This window comes from Mobula birostris, chromosome 24 (assembly GCF_030028105.1).
Source record: "Mobula birostris isolate sMobBir1 chromosome 24, sMobBir1.hap1, whole genome shotgun sequence".
In the NCBI taxonomy this organism is placed as follows: domain Eukaryota; kingdom Metazoa; phylum Chordata; class Chondrichthyes; order Myliobatiformes; family Myliobatidae; genus Mobula; species Mobula birostris.
In genome coordinates, this window is record NC_092393.1 from 63,715,304 (window position 1) to 63,736,569 (window position 21,266).

Sequence of the window (21,266 nt, forward strand, 5' to 3'; positions counted from 1 at the left end):
TTCCGGACCATAGCCATCCATACCCCCTCCCCTCGCATCCACGAACGTACAGTTTCTTGAAAGTGAGAGAGGTGAATACAGGTAGAGAGGGTCTGAAGAAGATTCGGCCTGAAACGTTGAATGTTTAAACCACTCCACAGACGCTGCCTGATCATCCAGCATTTTCTATGCACTGCAATCAATATATGATTCAAAGGGAGTAGACTATTGAATGTTATCATAAATTATATATTACAGTTTATTCAGCGGTGTGTGGTTTCCAAAACTAATTACATCAGGTGTCTGTTGCTCCAAATCCCGAACATCAACAGAATTCCTCCATTTTCAGCCACTGCGGTTCCGGGCATTCACACCGGAAGCAGACCGCGAGAGGAAGTGTCGTCACCAGCCTTTCCAGATGCTCATTGGTTCTATTTGCTGCCACTCAGGGAAGACGGGCTGCTGGGTCGGTCGTCGGCGGAGCAACGGACGGAGCGGAGACGGAGGTGGGTCCGGGGTGGAGAGAGAGGGACAGGGGGGATCCCGGGGCCGTGAGGTGTAGAGGGGAGGGTGAGATCCCGGAGGGGGTGAGGGTAGAGGGGAGGGAGGGTGGGATCCCGGGGGTGTGATGGGTAGAGGGAAGGGGGGGATCCCGGGGCCGTGAGGAGTAGAGGGGACGGTGAGATCCCGGAGGGGGTGAGGGTAGAGGGGAGGAAGGGTGGGATCCCGGGGGTGTGAGGGGTAGAGGGAAGGGTGGGATCCCGGGGGTGTGAGGAGTAGAGGGGACGGTGAGATCCCGGAGGGGGTGAGGGTAGAGGGGAGGGAGGGTGGGATCCCGGGGGTGTGAGGGGTAGAGGGGAGGGTGAGATCCCAGAGGGGGTGAGGGTAGAAGGGAGGGTGAGATCCCGGAGGGGGTGAGGGTAGAGGGGAGGGAGGGTGGGATCCCGGGGGTGTGAGTGGTAGAAGGGAGGGTGAGATCCCGGAGGGGGTGAGGGTAGAGGGGAGGGAGGGTGGGATCCCGGGGGTGTGAGGGGTAGAGGGAAGGGTGGGATCCCGGGGGTGTGAGTGATAGAAGGGAGGGTGAGATCCCGGAGGGGGTGAGGGTAGAGGGGAAGGAGGGTGGGATCCCGGGGGTGTGAGGGGTAGAGGGAAGGGTGGGATCCCGGGGGTGTGAGGAGTAGAGGGGACGGTGAGATCCCGGAGGGGGTGAGGGTAGAGGGGAGGGAGGGTGGGATCCCGGGGGTGTGAGGGGTAGAGGGGAGGGTGAGATCCCAGAGGGGGTGAGGGTAGAGGGGAGGGAGGGTGGGATCCCGGGGGTGTGAGTGGTAGAAGGGAGGGTGAGATCCCGGAGGGGGTGAGGGTAGAGGGGAGGGAGGGTGGGATCCCGGGGGTGTGAGGGGTAGAGGGAAGGGTGGGATCCCGGGGGTGTGAGGAGTAGAGGGGACGGTGAGATCCCGGAGGGGGTGAGGGTAGAGGGGAGGGAGGGTGGGATCCTGGGGGTGTGAGGGGTAGAGGGGAGGGTGGGATCGGGGGGGTGAGGGGTAGAGGGGAGGGTGGGATCCCCTGGGGGGGGTAGAGGGGTACAGGGGAGGGTGGGATCCCGAGGGGGGGGTAGAAGGGAGGGTGGGATCCTGGAGGGGGTGAGGGGTACAGGGGAGGGATCCCCAGAGGGTGAGGGGTAGAGGGGAGGGTGGGATCCCAGGGGGAGGAATCAGAGGAGAGAGAAGGGTTGGGAGGGGAGAGAGGAGGGGGATCCGGGGTCTGGAACCCAAGGCAAGGGAGGGGAGGTGATAGGAGAGGGGAACCGGGATCCAGAGCTTGGGAGAGGATGGGAAGTACAGGAGTGTGAAAAAGTTCGGGGACCCAGGAGAGGGTCCGGGCCCGGGGACTTGGGGCCCAGGGCCAGGGAGAGGGTTGGGTAGTAGGGGTGTGTTTGCATTTCTGCCCCCACCGTTTCCCCTCCGGCCCATTGATCAGCCCTCAGCTCGGTCTTCTCCTAGGCCCTCATGCCCATATACTGGCCCACGTGCCCACGTCTGCCCCCTTGGCCCACCTGCCCATTGATCCTTCCCATTGGGCTAAATTCCCCATCTCAAAATGGCTAACTCTCTTTTTTCCCGCAGGATTAAATTTCAAAATGAATGTGGCAAAGGGTGGCTACCGCGTATTCTCAGCAAATTCAAACGCTGCTTGCACAGAGTTAGCCAAACGCATCACTGAGTAAGTGTCCCTGATGATATTGGGGTTGTTGTCACAAAGTTAATTCACATTTAGCAGCTTCTGAGCTTTCAACTGGCCGAGCTGCTTTTCTGTGTGTTGTGACAGTGTCTTACTTCACAGTCACTAAAGATCAATTGTTGTTGTTGTGGTTTGGAAGTTGAAGGGAGTTTAGTTTGAATTTTCCTGAGTGCAATGTGTACTCAACATGGAAAGTGATAGTTTATTTTATGTTGAACAGAATGTTCACTACGCTTTATAAAATTCAGAGGTAAGATATGGGCATTTAACAACATAAGAAATTTCAAACAATTGATTTTCCTCCCGAATAATATTTGCTGAATTAATTGTAGATCGGTGACCTGCAACTTGCCTAACCAGATGCCAATCAAAGTGCCCACACCAAACCCACAGTGATGAAATCTTTCCTGACACAACCTGAAGGCATCTCAGAAACTGCCCATAATGTAAATACTTTACCACTGATCAAGAACAACATAGTGTTTGGCAACTAATCATAACACAGATAACCTTCTGAGCAGGCATGACCTGATTTGGGGAAATGGGACTGAGACTGATCTGGCATAAACTCTTTGTGTGTGCAAAACTGCAGTCATTTCCGAGGGGTTTAAAACCTTTGGAATTCTTTACCTTAGGGATCTATGACTGGTGAATCATTCCACATCTGTAGATTTTTGACCTGAAAAGAATTAAGAGCCATGGGCTCAGACACACAACAGGGCAGCTCAATTTTCTTATGGGAGCATTCCCACCTCCTGAAGGATCCATTCAATTTCACTACATTTGCTTTCCCTGCAGCTTTTTTTAATATATTTTTCTGCTTCAAGGAGTTCTACATTTGCTTTGAAATATCATGAAGTGAACTGACCCTTCTGGATCATGAATGACACAGGCTGAAACTTCCTCTGTACTGTATCATCAGAGGGATTGTCCCTCCTCTTTTTGCTGGGTTAATGTCTTTGGTTAATAAACAGTAAGAGATATCTTTATGACACACCCTTCTTTGTTTGTACTCTGACACATGGTACCATTTCACAACAATAAATTTCCGTCTGCCAGTTTCTCGATTCTTTGTTTTTTCACAACACTGATGCTGCTATGATTTCATTCCTAATTCGTCCCTCTCTACCTACCTACCCAGAGTGATGATAGGATTCCGGTTGCCGTCAGCTTCCAGCCACCAGCTTACCCATTCAATGGATCACCCTCCTTCACTAATGGCACCACCAGACATCTTGCCGTCTTCCCCTAGTACTGTTAAAACATGAGTGAATTAGTTACACTAGGTGCTTTGTTCTTTTTAACTCCGTAAGTTAAAATGTTTGACTCCAAACTTTTCCTTTTTATGATAGGATCATGACCCTAAAACACTAGTCCAGTTTGTCTGTAGATTTCAATAATTTTCTGCTTTTAATGTTTGTCATTTCTCCCGTTTATTCCTGAGTTTCAAAATAACAAAAAACTGTAGATGCTAGAAATCTAAACTTAAAACATAACACATTGAAAAGCACTGCAGATCAGGCAGCATGGACGAAAAGAGAAACAGGTGCAAGATCTTCCATCGGGTCTAACATATTTTCAGATTTCACACACACTGTCTGGCCAGCTGAGTATTTTCAGCACTGGTGTTGTGTGTCAGTGGCCAAGCAAAGCAAGTTTTTGTGCAAGGGGAATAAATAATGAATTCTAGAGCTCTTCCTTGTCCAGTGTATAACACGGTGGTGTCTGAAAAGAGGATGCTGTCCAAGCTGCATGCCATCTTGGACACTGTCTCCCATCCACTACATAATGTACTGGGTGGGCACAGGAGTGCATTCAGCCAGAGACTCATTCCACCGAGATGCAACACAGAGCGTCATAAGAAGTCATTCCTGCCTGTGGCCATCAAACTTTACAACTCCTCCCTTGGAGGGTCAGACACCCTGAGCCAATAGGCTGGTCCTGGACTTATTTCCTGGCATAATTTACATGTTACTATTGAACTACTTATGGTTTTATTACTATTTATTATTTATGGTGCAACTGTAACGAAAGCCAATTTCCCCTGGGATCAATAAGGTGTGGCTATGACTGTGAAGCCTCTCTTTACATTGTTTGGGTAGATACCACTACAGGGCTGTACCCTTGTTGATTCCACACTGCAGAGAATCGCAGGCTGTCAATGATCAACTTCAGGTGCTCTGTTATGTAGATCTCACCCACTGGTGTGTTCATATCTTTAGAGCAATTAAACCTTTCAACAAATATGACTGAACAGTGGAAAATCATTTCTGTTAGCAAGACAACACAGAAACAGGCTATTAGGCCCACCTATCCTATTAATCTGCCGAATCCTATTGACCTGAGCCCAGAATATAGCCATCCATACCTCCCCCCCATACACTGTTAATTCAGTGCAATTGACTCTGTAACGGAAAATGTGCAACTTTATCCACTTGTGCACACTCAAAACTTAATGTAGCCATTACCTGGAAGTTGATTTGAAAGAGCTGTTTGTTCTTGTATCTGGGATTTTCTGCTTGCCTTTAATCAACTGCTGAGTTACAGTGGATTGCCTATTGAGGTAATTATGTACATGTGGCAACTTTGAGGCAGTATTTTACATTCATTAGCAACCATTCCTCTTTCTTCAGGCGTCTTGGAGTTGAACTTGGTAAAGCTGTGGTTTACCAGGAACCAAACCGCGGTAAGTGACTGCATCAGAGTTGTAAATTGGAATGAAGGTCCATGTTCGGAGTATGTGACAGTGGATAGGCGTTACCATTCTGAGATATGGGTCTATGCCTGGAGTATGTGACAGTGGGACAGGTGTTGTGAATGCTGGAAGGGAGATGCATTTCGAAATAGCATGCTGCTTGTGAGTGCCTGGAGGGAGGGAGATGCGTTTTGGAATAGCGTGCTGCTTGTGATTATGAAAATAATGTTTACTAAATTTTTGGATATTGGTGCAAGCAATTATCCAGGAAAGGGAGTTCCTCAGCTGGAATTGAATTCCTCTTCCCTCCCCTCCCATCACTGATAATGAGCGTCTTCTAGACCTTTAGCTACACACACACACACACACTAGCAAATGTACGTAGAATCTTGATGCAGGGTCTGGATTTAAGGTATCACCCATTCCTTTGACTGCACGTACCTTGCCTGACCTGCAGAGTTTGTGTTTGGCCCCAGAAACCTGTTGATACCAGCACTGGAGGCTTGTGATGCTGGCAGGTAACACTTGACCGTCAGGTGCTGACTGTCTGTGACAAAATTCCCCATAAGATGCTTGCAGCAGACTGATCCGGGCACAACTTCCTGTCCACTTTGTGCATCCACTCACCAAAGGAAGCCCCAGGTCCCTGGAGATAAATGGAAGAGTTCAGTGTGGACACTTCCAATGGGTAAAGTTTGTTGACTAGCAAAGTTGGCCAAGGAATGGCAGGTGGAATTTAATGATCAAAGTTCAAAGTAAATTTTATTATCAAAATACATATATGTCACCATGTATAACTCTGAGATACATTTTCTTGTGGGCATGCTCAGCAAATCTAAAGAATTGTAACTATAAAAGGGTAAATGAAAAATCAACCAGGGTGCAGGAGACAACTAACTGTGCAAATGCAAATATAAATAAATACTACTAGATAATGAGAACATGAGATATGGAGTCCTTGTAAGTGAGTTCATTGGTTGTGGGGACATTTCAGTGATGGGGAAGTAAAGTTTTGTGTAGTTATCCCCCTTTATTCAAGAGCCTGATGGTTGGATAAAGACACTGCTTGAACCTGCTGGTGCAAGTCCTGAGGCTCTTGTACCTCCTACCTGATGGCAGCAGTGAGAAGAGAGCATGGCCTGGGTGCTCAGAATTGCTGATGATGGGTTCTGCTTTACTGTTGCAGCATTTCATGGTTGGGAGGGTTTTACCCATGGTGTACTAGCAAATCCACTGCCTTTTATAGGATTTAACTCAGACAAGTGTAAAGTGATACAATTTTGTCAGTTAAACCAGGGCAAGACTTGCACAGTAAATGACGGGGCCCTGGAGTTGTGTTGTAGAGCAGAAAGACCTAGGGGTGCAAGGACATAATTCCCTGAAAACGGTGACACTGGCATACAGGATGGTGGAGAAGATGTTTGCCATGCTGGCCTTCATCCATCAGGTATCGAGTACAGGATGTGGTACTCGCCTTACAGTTCAGGAGACCACATCTGCTGGTTAATCTGCAGTTCTGGTGGACTCGCTTCAAGCAGAATGTTACTCAGCTCAAAAGGGTGCAAAAAAGATGCACAAGATGTTATGGGGACTGAAGAGCTTGGTTATAAGATGAGGCCAGGAGTGTAGGAAGCCGAGGGGTGACCATTTAGATGTTTATAAAATTGAGGGGTTTAGACTGTGACCATTCACCTTGTTTTGTTTTCCCAAAGTACAGGAATCTGAAACTCATTGGTTTAAGGTACATGGATAGAAAAGAATTTGAGGAATATGGGTGAAACAGGGTTAACTTAGATGGAGCATCTTGGTTGAGGTGGACCAGTTGGACCAAAGGCCTGTTTCTGTGGTGAGAGCGGAAAGATTTAAAGAGGATCGGTTCGGGGAGGGCAAATTTTTCCAGAGTATTGTGGGTTCATGGAGTGAGCTGCCAGAGGAAGTGGTAGATATGGATACGATTACAACATTGAACAGATAGGTGTGTGGATGGTAATAGTTTTTAGGGACATGGGCCAAAGACAGACAAATGGGAAAAGTTCAGCTGTGATACTTGGTTCTCATGGATGAGTTGAACTGAACGGCTGGTTTCTGTTAATGAAAACAATCGCTGTTTTGGGGTGGAATTGTTGAGGGCAGGTTGGTGCGGTAGTGGAGATATGGTCATTGTTAGAAGCTCTGAGGGATCGACAGTGATGGTGGGCACGGGTGGGATTGGTGTGAAACTCTGCGATGCCTGCACCATTTGGTATTTGGGCATAAGTATGAGGAAGCCCTACATTGTGGGGAGGGGAGGATCTGAGGTGTCGGTGAGAGGCCCTGCTTGGGTGATATGAGTGGTGGAAAAGTGGGTGGCCTCATGTTGGGGGAATAGGGCAGAAAGGATCCCAGGGATGTGTTATGGGGGAAGGGGGTTTGGTGGTGGTAGCCAACATGTTGCCTTAATAAAGTGTTTAAATTCTAATCTGCAGATGTGTACACTCAATTAAAATTAAACTATTGAATTTCTGATCCTCTCCTTGTTCAGCCTGTGCTTTTGAAACACTTGATGAGGTGACCTTGTATACAGTGTGCACGAGGGTTGATTTTGTTTATTCCCAGAGCCTGTTCTCTCCCCTTCTCCTTCCCAATGTGCTTCCCTGCCCTGACTCCAGTCTGCCTTCAACTTTGAGCCCTTCATATTAATTCAGCCAAATATATTGCAGGACATAAACAGTGCAATAAGCAGCCATTCACCCGTCATGGCTTCTGATTGGCACGTGTTCTTGGAGTTGCTTCCTATTCTGGTACTGATAACCACAGTGAGGTTTTACTCATTACCAATGGCCAGAGAGCTGGGGTTATTGCCCCTGCTCCCCAAGGTAGTGTCGTGGGAGGTGTTCCACTCTAATGTTTCATTTGAAATATGTCACCCACTCTACTCGATGCCAGAGCCTTTAGATTTAAACAAATTCTGCTGCTATGATTGCTGGCACACTGTTTGGTATTTTACATTACAATTCTCTATAACTTGCTGGCATCTTGCCTCTGAATAGTAATTAGTAAGTAAGGTTCCGGAGTTTCTCCTCTTGTACTACTGGTTGTCATTTGAGAGAGTTTTGCCGGGTTCTCTGGGGGCTCACTGTGTCAGAGGTGGATCAGCAGGAATACAGCCTTGTGATATCCTCAGTTCAGCTCTGTTGTGTGGTGCCGGATCCGCTGAAAGTGTGCAGACTGGTGATCCACGTCAGGAAACAAGCACCAACAGTTTGTTACTTCTCACCAAGTTCTCAAAACATCAAATCTGAGGCCCATCCTAGCTTTAACTTTAGTAAAATAGACTGGTCCTGGACTTATTTCCAGGCATAATTTACATATTACTATTTAACTATTTATGGTTTTATTACTATTTATTATTTATGGTGCAACTGTAATGAAAACCAATTTCCCCCGGGATCAATAAAGTGTGGCTATGACTATGAAATATGTGAGTTTACTGTAAGCATTGTGACTGATTGTTGAAATACTTGTTTTCTGTGGGAGCTGCCCATTTTGAGCATTGCAAGATTCAGTGGCTGGGCTGAGGGCTAAGTTGGGAGAAACTGCTGGCAGGGTGGGTGTGTTGTTGGAGCACAGGATGGCTGTAAGCTATTGGGTAGATCCAGGCAATTGTTTCTCAGTCGACTTACCACCATCTCTGCTGTTTCAATGTTTATCTCCAATCATGGATGAATCGATCTTGATATCTGATTTTGGCCTTGTGTCTCACAGAAACACGAGTGGAAATAAAAGAATCTGTCCGTGGCCAGGATATTTTTATCATTCAGACCATCTCACGGTGAGTGAACCCAAGATAGCCAAAATTTCAGAGGTGGAGATGTTTCGTGGTCTCTGGGTGTTTAGTGGGTTAGGGTGGGACTTTTTCAGGGTGTTGGTGTAGACTTTGTGTGTAGTAGCCAGTGCAAACCTTTTGTATCACTTGGGGTAGATGCCAAGTCACTGAGAGGTGTTGCAAACAAAGCTAATGGACTGAGAGTGTGCAGTATCTCATCTCTTGAATTGTACTGACAGTTGTATTCCTGCCTGCTTCTGGCCTCCATACTTTAAAAATAAATGCCATTCAGTACCTAGCCACAGTACCTAGTTCACAGGATTAGTAATGGCTGTTTTGGTGGCTTGCTTTTCCTTTATGAAACTACAAAAATTTATTTACAAAAAAATATACAAAGTACAAACGTTAAGTATTTACAAGACAGTACTCTGCCCAGGGTACACTTTACGAACAGCACTGGCAGTCACATCTTGGCAGCAGTTCCTAGCACATCCGGCCTTCTTGCAACAAGCGTGTTCGTGGGTTTGCAGATGATACGAAGACTGGTGGTATTATGCACAGCGTAGAAGATTGCCAAAGGGTACAATGGGATATAGATTGGTCATAGATATGGGTGGAGAAATGATAAATGGAGTTTAACTTGGCCAAATGTGAATTGTTGTATTTTAGGAAATTAAATGTAAAGAGGCGGTACACTGTTAATAGCAAGACTCTTAACAGTGTTGAAGAGCAGAGCGATCTTGGGCTCCACATTTATAGTAAGCTGAAAGTGGCTGGTGAAGCAGGTGCGTGGCATATTTGCCTTGGTTAGTCAAGGGACTGAGTTCTAGAGTTGAAGTTATGTTGCAGCTTTGCAAAACTTTAGTTTGATTGCATCTGAAGAACTGCTTTTAGTTCTGGTCACTTCTTTATAGGAAGGACGTGGAGGCTTTGCAGAAGCTTTAGAAGTGGTTTAGCAGGACATTGTGTAGATTAAAGGGCATGTACTATAATGAAAGATTGGACAAACTTGGGTTGTTTTCTCTGGAGCAGCCAAGGCTCTAGGGAGACCTGACGGAGCTTTATATGATTATGGGAGGCATAGATCGAGTAGACAGTCAGTGTCTTTTTTTCCCAATATTAGAAGGTATTCATTTAAGATGAGAGTGGGTAAGTTCAAACCGAATGTGAGGAAAGTTGTTTTACTCAGAGGGTAGTGGGTGCCTGGGGTGGTATTGGTGCAAATAGAATGGAGCTGTTTCAGGGGCTCTTAGATAGGCATAGGAATATGCAGGGAAAGGAAGGATTTAAACAGAATGTTGGAGCAAGTGATTAGTTAACGTGTTTAATCACGAGTTTAATTAGTTCAGCAGAACTTTATAGGCTGAAGGGCCTGGTCCTGTGCTGTACTGTTCTATGTTACAAGGATAAATTTTGAGAGAGTGGACTGTTTCCCTTTGGGGGGGTGGTGGTGCTGAGGAGAAATCTGATGTATAAAGTATTAATGGGATCAAGCCAGAGTGCTTAAAGAGAGGTTGTTGCCATGGATGGTGGAAACAACTGCTTCCAGTAAGTTGGTGGTGTGCTTGTACTCAGCAGCTTCTATGGTGCCAACCAAAGATGTTATTGTCTTTTTTAAATGTATTTGTTATGATTGCAAGATCCTGCTGGACATTAAGAACTTAAAGTACTGCAGGTCTACCCATCAGCAAGTTGCTCACTGCAGAGAAACTGAAGGAGCTGGACTTGGTGCGGATCGTGCTGCTACCGGCATCAGAGCGGCGTCGGTGTGTGAGAGCAGTTTGCAGTCTTAACAGTGAGTGATGGTCCCAGTCACTTTTCTTGTAATCACAAGACCCTGTTGGAAATTGGTAATGTGGAAAGCTGCAAGTCTAATTCACTGTTTCATTGGCGAAAGGTGGGTATGGACAGTGGGGAAGCTGTATGGCCTCGGTCATAGTGAGGACTGGGCCTCAAATTGTCATGTCACCTGTTTGCAACTGCCAGAAGAGAGATGTCGGAGTCAGCGCTGTCTGCCTGAGGCAGTGTGGCACCGCGTCCCTGCTGGAATTGGTGCTGCTCTCCAGTGTTTGCTCCGCAGAAGACAAGATTGACCGCAGGCTGCTGCAATATTCATGGACTCAGGGGCTTGAACTATTTTTTTTTTTAGTATGACTGTATTTTACTGCTGTCTTATATGTGCTGTGTATACCTTGTGTATGACTGTTATTACTGTGTTTTCACCTTGGCCCTAGAGTAACACTGATTGGTTTGGCTGTATTCATGGGTATTCATGTATGGTTATAATTAAACTTGAACTTGGATAGAGAGATTGGGGACCAGTGATCAGAAACTAAAGGGAAGGACAATGTAGAATGACGAGAGGACAAAATGTTTTGTGGTGTGCAGTTGGAATCTGCAGACGTGATGGGCCATGTTCCATTGTGGCTGTGGATATATGGTGGGGAATAATTTGCATGGCCACAGAGAAAGGTTCGGTAAAGAGTGAGCATAGACAGAGAGTTGAATGGCCTGTGATCCTATATAGTTCCAGGTCACGTCCCCTTACACTTTCTCTGCTCTCAGGCAGGTCAATAAGGCTGATCTTTGGCCTCTGCGCTTACTGCATGTCTTTTTATTCCTTTACTACCCAGACATTGGTTGACCACATGTCAAACACAACTTCTCTTTAATAGATCAAATGTTATTTTCCATGTGCCTATTTCCTTCGTTATAATCTCTGGCATTTTAATGACCAGTGATTGCATCTGTAACTCCTCCATTTTCTTTCTCCCTCCTAAACTGGGGTTAATTTTGCTATCTTCCATTCTGAGAACTATTCAAGACTATATGGCATTGTGGAAGATAACACAATGCATCCACCATCTCTGTGGGATATAGTGAGGGAAGGATTGGAAACCATCTGAAACACATGATATAGGAAACTCTCCGCCTCCCAGTGAGCCTCAGTGACACTCAACTTGAACTGAAATAACTGGGCCCTCGTAAGGCAGATGTGGTTTTCAGAACCTGGGAGTCCTCAGCATAGAATAGCAAGTGCAGGTACCAGGCACAAGGTGTTCATCCATGACCAGAACATCCTCTCAGGATCAGAATCAGGTTTAATATCACTAGTATACAGTTGAAGGAAAAAGTTTGTGAACCCTTTGCAATTACCTGGTTTTCTGCATTAATTACTCCTAAAACGTGGTCTGATCTTCATCTAAGTCAAAATAGTAGACAAATACAATCTGCCTAAACTAATAACACACAAACAGTTGTACTTCTTCTCATCAATACTCAGTACACCTTTTAAATAATCGCAGTCTAGGTTCAAAAAAGTATGTGAACCTCTGGGGTAATGCCTTCTACAAAAGCTAGTTGGAGTCAGGTGTTCCAACAAGGAGATGTGATTGGGTTGTAGAGGTGCCCTGCTCGATGTATAAAAAAAAGGCACACAAAGTCAGGTTACTGACAGAGCCTGCTCTTCTTAAGAAAAAAAAACAACAACAACAACAGGAATTCTGCAGATGCTGGAAATTCAAGCAACACACATCAAAGTTGCTGGTGAACGCAGCAGGCCAGGCAGCATCTGTAGGAAGAGGTGCAGTCGACGTTTCAGGCCGAGACTCTTCGTCAGGACTAATTCTTCCTTCAGTTAGTCCTGACGAAGGGTCTCGGCCTGAAACGTCGACTGCACCTCTTCCTACAGATGCTGCCTGGCCTGCTGCGTTCACCAGCAACTTTGATGTGTGTTGCTCTTCTTAAGAAAGATCTGTTTATGTGCACCATGTCTCAATCAAAACAGCCTTCCGAGGACCTCAGAAGAAGAATTGTAGAGATGCATGAAGCTGGAAAAGGGAAGAAACATTTTTAAGGACCTGAGTATTCATCAGTCCACAGTAAGAGAAATTGTCTACAACTGGAAGAAACTCAGTACTGTTGCTACTCTCCCCAGGAGTGGGCATCCTGCAAAGATCACACCAAGAGCACAACATTCAATACTGAAGGAGGTGAAAAAGAACCCAAGGGTAACAGCAAAAGACTGTAAACCTGATCAGCAGCTACAGGAAACATTTGGTGGAGGTAACTCCTGCTAAAGAAGGTTCTACCAGTTATTAATCACAAGAGTTCACATACTTTTTCTCAGCCTGGACTGTGAATGATCAAACAATGTGTTCAGTAAAGACATAAGAAGTACAACTCTTTGTGTTATTAGTTTAGGCAGATTGTTTTTGTTTATTATTGTGACTTGGATGAAGATCAGACCACATCTTATGAGTAAATTAATGCAGAAAACCAGGTAACTGCAAAGGGTTCACAAACTTTTTCTCACAACTGTTTGCTGTGAAACTTGTTAACTTTGCAGCAGCAGTACAATGCAATACTTGATAAATATAGGAAAAAATGAATTACAGTGATTACATGAAACACGCCTTGGTTTCCTTGGCTGCATAAGTCTAGGGAAGACAACCTCCAGCCCCGCCAAACTCGTGAGATTGAAACGTGAAAAAACCCCGGTTTGTGTGGATGCTTTGTCAAATTAATGCCAAGAATAACAGGCAGCACACTGCATACAATTAAAGGAATTATATTTATGAATCTCAACTGAAGGGTTAGTAAAGAATAACCAAAAGAAAAGGGCCTGTTCTAATTAAACAGTCAAATGTGCACAAGTTGGAGCTCATCTTGAACTTCTCTGTCACATTCGGGCTGGGCCCTCGGTCCATGTGAAAGCACACACCATCCTGCCGAACGTCGCTCGCAATCCATTTTGAGCAAGCTGGTCTCCCACTGATCGTATGCTACGACCTGTTCTCCCCAGTGTCTTCTCTCTTCACCTTCTCTCGAACAAAAAAAATCCAAACCCATCCTATTGTCCCTCACCAAGAAAACCTCCCACTAATTGAATGGCACACATTCCACATTATCCCTTATCTTCAACAGTAACTCAAACACGCAGAAAGCAGAACAGCAGCTCTTACAGCTGCTAAATGAAATACCTACAGCATAATTGTAGTAAGGGGAAATATGAAGCTATCAGGCAGGAACTTGGAAGCATAAATTGGGAACAGATGTTCTCAGGGAAATGTATGGAAGAATTGTGGCAAATGTTCAGGGGATATTTGCGTGGAGTTCTGCATAGGAACATTCCAATGAGACAAGGAAAGGATGGTAGGGTACAGGAACCATGGTGTACAAAGGCTGTTGTAAATCTAGTCGAAAAGAAAAGAAGAGCTTACGAAAGGTACAAAAAACTAGATAATGATAGAGATCTAGAAGATTACAAAGCTAGCAGGAAGGAGCTTAAGAAAGAAATTAGGAGAGCCAGAAGGGGCCATGAGAAGGCCTTGGCAGACAGGACTAAGGAGAACCCCAAGGCATTCTACAGGTATGTGACGAGCAAGAGGATAAGATGTGAGAGAATAGGACCAATCAAATGTGACAGTGGAAAAGTGTGTATGGAACTGGAGGAGATAGCAGAGGTACTTAATGACTACTTTGCTTCAGCATTCACTACGGAAAAGGATCTTGGCGATTGCACAGAGGACTTATAGTGAACTGAACAGCTTGAGCATGTAGATATTAAGGAGGAGAATGTGCTAGAGCTTTTGGAAAGTATCAAGTTGGATAAGTCACCAGGACAGGATGAGATGTTCCCCCAGGCTGATCTGGGAGGCGAGGGAGGAGATTACTGAGCCTCTGGTGATGATCTTTGCATTATCAATGGGAGTGAGAGAGGTTCCAGAGGATTGGAGGGTTGCAGATGTTGTTCCCTTATTCAAGAAAAGGAGTAGAGATAGCCCAGGAAATTATTGACCAGTGAATCTTACTTCAGTGGTTGGTAAGTTGATGGAGAAGATCCTGAGAGGCAGGATTTATGAACATTTGGAGAGCCATAACATGATCAGGAATAGTCAGCATGGCTTTGTGAAAGGCAGGTCGTGCCTTACGAGCCTGATTGAATTTTTTGAGGAAGTGACTAAATATATAGATGAAGGTAGAGCAGTAGATGTCGTTATATGGATTTCAGCAAGGCATTTGATGAGGTACCCCATGCAAGGCTTATTGAGAAAGTAAGGAGGCATGGGATACAAGGGGACATTGCTTTGTGGATCCAGAACTGGCTTGCCCACAGAAGGCAAAGAATGGTTGTAGATGGGTCATATTCTGCATGGAGGTCGGTGACTGGTGGTGTGCTGCAGGGATCTGTTCTGGGACCCCTACTCTTCGTGATTTTTATAAATGACCTGAATGAAGAAGTGGAAGGATGGGTCAGTAAATTTGCTGATGACACAAAGGTTGGAAGTGTTGTGGATAGTATGGAGGGCTGTCAGAGGTTACAGTGGGACATTGCTAGGATGCAAAACTGGGCTGAGAAGTGGCAGATGGAGTTCAACCTAAATAGGTGTGAGGTGGTTCATTTTGGTAAGTCAAATATGATGGCAGAATATAATATTAATGGTAAGACTTGACAGTGTGTAGGATCAGAGGGATCTTGGGGTCCGAGTCCATAGGACACTCAAAGCTGCTGCGCAGGTTGACCCTGGTTAAGAAAGTATACGGTGTATTGGCCTTCTTCAATCGTGGAATTGAGTTTAAGAGCCGAGAGGTAATGTTGCAGCTATATAGGACCCTGGTCAGACCTCACTTGGAGTACTGTGCTCAGTTCTGGTCGCCTCACTACTGGAAGGATGTGGAAACCATAGAAAGGGTGCAGAGGAGATTTATAAGAATGTTGCCTGGATTGAGGAGCATGCCTTATGAAAACAGGTCGAGTGAACTCGGCCTTTTTTCCTTGGGGCATTGGAGGATGAGAGGTGACCTGATAGAGGTGTATAAGATGATGAGAGGCATTGATCATGTGGATAATCAGAGGCTTTTTCCCAGAGCTGAAATGGCTAGCAAGAAAGGGCACAGTTTTAAGGTGTTTGGAAGTAGGTGCAGAGGAGGTGTCAGGGGTGAGTTTTTTTACGCAGAGTGGTGAGTGCGTGGAATAGGCTGCCGGCGACGGTGGTGGAGGCAGATGCAATGGGGTCTTTTAAGAGACTCCTGAACAGGTACATGGAGCTCAGAAAAATAGAGGGCTAGGGGTAAGACTAGGTAATTTCAAACGTAAGGACTTGTTTAGCACAGCTTTGTGGGCTGAAGGGCCTGTATTGTGCTGTAGGATTTTCTACGTTTCTAATTTTCTATGACAGTAAAGATGTGAATTAGAGCATTACCCTCTCCCCCACCACAAGTTGTCATGTCCTCATGACTGAAATAATTTGTCATCCCGTCATTAATAACATCGTTTTCAAAGGAATTTCGTGATGTCAAAATCTCCAAACCATTTTAAAATGGTAATGACATATCTCACTCGGGGGGTAGTTGCAACCTTCTGTTTTCCCAGTGCTACATAGGCCAGCTTATTATGGGGTCTCCTGACTGTTTGAGACCTCCTTATCCCATCATCTACATCTTCAGTTTTAGACACTCCTTAGAATACTTCTGGTCTGTTCCCCAACCATATCGCAGCCACCACCCTGCAACCAGACATTGTCTTGGTGTCTAAGTCTACTAAGCAAGTGGTGCTGCTGGAGCTGACAGTCCCATGGGAAGATAGCTTGGAAGAGGCCTTTGAAAGGAAGCTCGCCAAGTACGCAGGACCGTTCAGCAACTGTCAGCAGGCTGGATGGAGAGCGAGGTGTCTCCCAGTGGAGGTTGGTTGTAGGGGATTTGCAGCCCGTTCCTTAGTTAGAGCCTTCAGCATTTTGGGCATCGAGGGAGAGAAGAAGAGGAGAGCCATCTGCAGTACCACCGATGCGGCAGAGAGAGCCTCAAGATGGCTATGGCTCAAAAGAGGGGAGCCATGGAGTCATAAGTAGCTAGCCATCTGGACACAAGCTGGGGTCTGATCAGCCCCGCTGGGTCACCTGGAGGAGGTTGTATGGTGTTGAAAGACCTGAAACACCCAATGATTCCAGGAACATCACTGAAGATGTGTCCAGAAGCATCAGTAGATGTATGTACACAGTGGTCTGTACGGCGAGGCCTTCACCCCCGGTCTGTCACTTGCGCCTTCCTGTAACTTGGATCCGTCCACCACTTGGCTGAGCTCAGCTTCTTCCCAGTTACTTTAGAGCCTAGCCCCACCTCATGGTCCAGCTGCAAGCCTGCCTGAGCACTGCTAATTCCCCCCATTTCACCTTCCTCACCGTGAGAAAGGTTGGGAATCTCTTCCTCAATTACTGGGGAGTTGGTGAAAAGCAGCATATACCACACTCCCCATTTCCTCATCCTCCGAGTCTGTATCCCATTCAGGGGTAGGCGCCAGTTTAATCCTTCCTGCTGCTGGTCCTTCAGTCTCCCCACATTGCCACAAAGTCCTCTTACTTGGTGTAGGGCCCAAGTCAGACTCTGGGGCAACACGCAACTTTTGTCTTAGAGGTAGAAGGTGGTTCTGATGGATAATCTTGACAGGCCCATTCCCATTCTCTGGTTTCACCCAGAAAACTGGTACATTTGGCATCTGACTCTCCACTACATCAGGTGTAGCCACCCAGCTGTCAGCCAGCTTGTGCTTCCCAGGTAACCCCAAATTCTTGATGAGGATTTAGTTTCCAGGCATGAGTTAGGAGAACCTAATCTTTTGATCATACCTCCTCTTATTTCCTTGATTCTGCTTGGTAGCCAAGACCTCAGCTAATTCATAAGCCTTTTTCAGCTCCCTTCTCATATCAGGCACATACTTCAGATAATGGCATTTATAGCGAGAGGATTCGAGTACAGGAGCAGGGAGGTACTACTGCAGTTGTACAAGGCCTTGGTGAGACCACACCTGGAGTATTGTGTGCAGTTTTGGTCCCCTAATCTGAGGAAAGACATCCTTGCCATAGAGGGAGTACAAAGAAGGTTCACCAGATTGATTCCTGGGATGGCAGGACTTTCATATGATGAAAGACTGGATGAACTGAGCTTGTACTCGTTGGAATTTAGAAGATTGAGGAGGGATCTGATTGAAACGTATAAGATCCTAAAGGGATTGGACAGGCGAGATGCAAGAAGATTGTTCCCGATGTTGGGGAAGTCCAGAACAAGGGCCACAGTTTGAGGATAGAGGGGAAGCCTTTTAGGACCGAGATTAGGAAAAACTACTTCACACAGAGAGTGGTGAATCTGTGGAATTCTCTACCACAGGAAACAGTTGAGGCCAGTTCATTGGCTATATTTAAGAGGGAGTTAGATATGGCCCTTGTGGCTATGGGGGTCAGGGGGTATGGAGGGAAGGCTGGGGCGGGGTTCTTAGTTGGATGATCAGCCATGATCATAATAAATGGCGGTGCAGGCTCGAAGGGCCGAATGGCCTACTCCTGCACCTATTTTCTATGTTTCTATAAGTCTTCTGTTTATCAGCCTCACTCATGGATATCTGGTAATATCCACTCAAGTCCAGTACACTGAACCGCGTTGCACCATTCAGGTAGGCCAGCGCATCCTCGATTCTCAGGAATTTATACTGGTTGGGGTCTGTATTCCTGTTCAGAGTCTGATAGTCCACACATCTGTACCTTCCCAATCTTCTTCCTGGCCACTACTATTGGAGACGCATAGGGGCGTCTGGACTCAGTGCCCTTGAGCCCAACCCTCTTGAACAAAAAAAAACTTTAAGCCCTACCTCATTGCTCCTCACCAAGAAAACATCTGCTAATTGGATGGCACCCATTCCACATAATCCCTTATCTTCAACAATAACTCAAACAGGCTAAAAGCAGAACAGTGAAGTTCTCTTCTCTTCTGCCACTTTTCTTACACCCTTCAACATCTGGCATGCTGCTAGTGTTTTCTGCAGTGAAGAATGATGCAAAATACTCATTTTGTTCATCTGCCATCTCCTTTTCCCCCGTTATTATTTCTCTGGCCTCATTTTCTAGCGGTCCTTTGTCCACTCTAATCTCTCTTTTATTTTTTACATACTTGAAAAAGCTTTTCAAGTATGAAATGATGAGAAGAGGGCATGTCCTAGGTGGTGGGGGTCCTTAATGATTGATGCTGCCTTTCTGAGGCACCGCTCCATGAAGATGTCTTGGATTCTACAGAGGCTAGCACCCAGGAAGGAGATGACTACTTTTACCTCTATTTGCAGTTTACTTCAATCCTGTGCAGTAGTCTCTCCCCTCATACCAGACGGTGATGCAGCCTGTCCAAATGCCCTCCGTGGCACATTTGTAGAAGTTTTTGTGTGTTTTAGGTGACAAATCAAATCTCCTCAAACTCCTAATGAATATGCCTGCTGTCTTGCCTTCTTTATAGCTGCATTGATATGTTGGGACCAGGTTAGGTTCTCAGAGATATTGACATCCAGGAGCTTGAAATTTCTCTTTCTCTTTCTTTCTTTCTTTCTCTCTCTCTCTCTCTTTCTCTCCCCTTCTAATCCCTCGATGATTGGTTTGTATTTCCTTGTTTTACTCTTTCTGAAGTTCACAATCAGCTCTTTTGTCTTACTGATATGAGTACAAGGTTGTTGCTGTGACACCACTCAATTAGCTGGTATATCTTGCTCCTGCATGCCCTCTTGTCACCATCTGAGATTTTGCCAACGTTGCTTGTATCCTCAGCATTTGAGCCATGCCTAGCCACACACTCATGGGTGTAGAGAGAGTGGAGCTAAGCACACATACCTTAGGTGTGTCAGTGTTGATTGTCAGCAAGATAGGGATGTTACTTCCAATGCACACAGACTGTGGTCTTCCGGTTAGGAAGCTGAGGATCCAGTTGCAGAGGGAGGTACAGAGGCCCAGGTTCTGTAGTTTTTCGATCAGGATTGTAGGAATGATGGTGTTAAATGTTGAGTAATAATCATTGAATAGCATCCTGACATACCTATTTGCATTGTTCAGGTGATCCAAGGCAGCATGGAGAGCCATTGAGATCGTTCCCCCCCCCCCCCGCCCCCACCTCCACCCTGTAGACATACTGTGGCGATAGGCAAATGGCAATGGGTCCAGATCCTTACTGCAGCTGGAGCTGACTCGAGCCATGACCAGCCTCACAAAGCACTTCATTGTAGATGTGAGTGTTACTAGATGATAGCTTCCCTTGGAATCTGGGAAACATTTTGTTTAAACTACTCATCTTGTATGCCCTTGGTTGTCACAATTCACCATCCTTGGTTCTTTCAGACAGCTTGTTGAGTACTAGGATGCCATCTCTTAACTCACTATACCCCAACTTAGGAAGTTATGAATTTAGCATTATGTTGTCTTGGGCACTTTGTGACTAATTAAGCGCAAAGGAATGGGCAATGTAGCTTCTACTGATGGTTTTGCTGAAATTGAATGATAATGCCCTTGATGATATCCTGATCAGGCCAATGTATTTCTGTTTGGCAGAGATGTTAATACAGCTGTGATGGAATTACTGATCATGGCCTACGCCTGCAAGACTTCGTGTGCCCGGAACATTATTGGAGTAATTCCTTACTTCCCCTACAGTAAGCAGTGTAAGATGAGGAAGAGGGGCTCCATCGTTTGCAAACTGCTGGCATGCATGTTGGCCAAAGCAGGTGAGCAGCTTCTGGAGCCGTGTCTGAGTGAAGTATGTGGTGTCTGTGGTGTCTTGGAAGAAATATGGGGAGTTTGTAGTGTCTGGAGTGAAGTATGAGGAGTCTGGGTGAAGTATGGAGTGCCTGGAACTGGGTCTGGGCGAAGAATGGGGTATTTGTGGTGTCTGGGATGAAATATGGAGTGTCTGTGGTGTCTGGAGTGTTGCGCTGTTGGTAACAAATGAAATCAAATCTTAGAGGTGACATTAGGTTGGAAGGTGTTGAATAATTATGGATAGAGCTAAGGAACTGCAAGGGTAAAAAGACCCTGATGGGAGTTGTATACAGACTCTCAAGCAGTAGTAAGGATGTGGCCTATAAATTACAGTGGGAGATAGAAAATGCATGCCAAAAGGTCAATGTTAACAAAAGTCATGGGGGACTTCAGTATGCAGGTCGATTGGGAAAATCAGGTTGGTACTGGGTTGCAGGAGGGGGAGTTTCTCAAGTGCCACCGAGATGGCTTTTTAGAGCAGCCTATGGCTGAGCCTGCTAGAGGATCAGCTATTCTGGTTTGGGTGTTGTTCAATGAACCAGAATTGATTAGAGAATTTAAGGTAACAGAACCCTTAGGGGCAAGTGACCATAGTATGATCGAATTCACCCTGAATTTGAGGAGAAGTTAAAGTCAGATGTATTTGTATTGCAGTGGAGTAAAGGGAATTGCCTTGATCATTGAAGGAAAATATCGCCTACATCCCCTCAACCACATTATTTTACTCTCCTTTAGGGTTCATAGACTAATAGGGTACTACAGCACAGAAACAGATCCTTTGAGCCATCTAGTCCATGCTGAACTGTCATTCTGCCTAGCCTTGTACCTATAGCCCTCCATTCCCCTCCCATCCAAATTCCAATTAAACATTGAACCAAACCTGCATCCACCACGTCTACTGGTAGTTCTCACCACTCTTTGAGTGAAGTTGTTCCCCCTCATGTACCCCTTAAACATTTCACCTTTCACCCTTGGCTCATGACTTCTA

General features: G+C 45.8%; 1 protein-coding gene across 3 annotated transcripts in view; it reads left to right on the forward strand.

The window, feature by feature from the left end:
* The first annotated feature begins 380 nt into the window (after positions 1-380).
* Positions 381-21,266, forward strand: part of LOC140187329 (phosphoribosyl pyrophosphate synthase-associated protein 1) — a 64,144-nt gene continuing 43,258 nt past the window's right edge. For 2 of the 3 annotated variants that reach the window (XM_072242509.1, XM_072242510.1), the window contains exons 1-5: positions 381-485; positions 2,103-2,199; positions 4,851-4,903; positions 8,657-8,723; positions 20,072-20,244. In XM_072242509.1, coding sequence (XP_072098610.1) covers positions 398-485; positions 2,103-2,199; positions 4,851-4,903; positions 8,657-8,723; positions 20,072-20,244 — 478 coding nt within the window. In that variant the 5' untranslated portion in view covers positions 381-397. Of the gene's footprint in view, positions 486-2,102; positions 2,200-4,850; positions 4,904-8,656; positions 8,724-10,422; positions 10,513-20,071; positions 20,245-21,266 lie in introns of those variants that run through there. The other variant, XM_072242511.1, reaches the window with a different exon arrangement.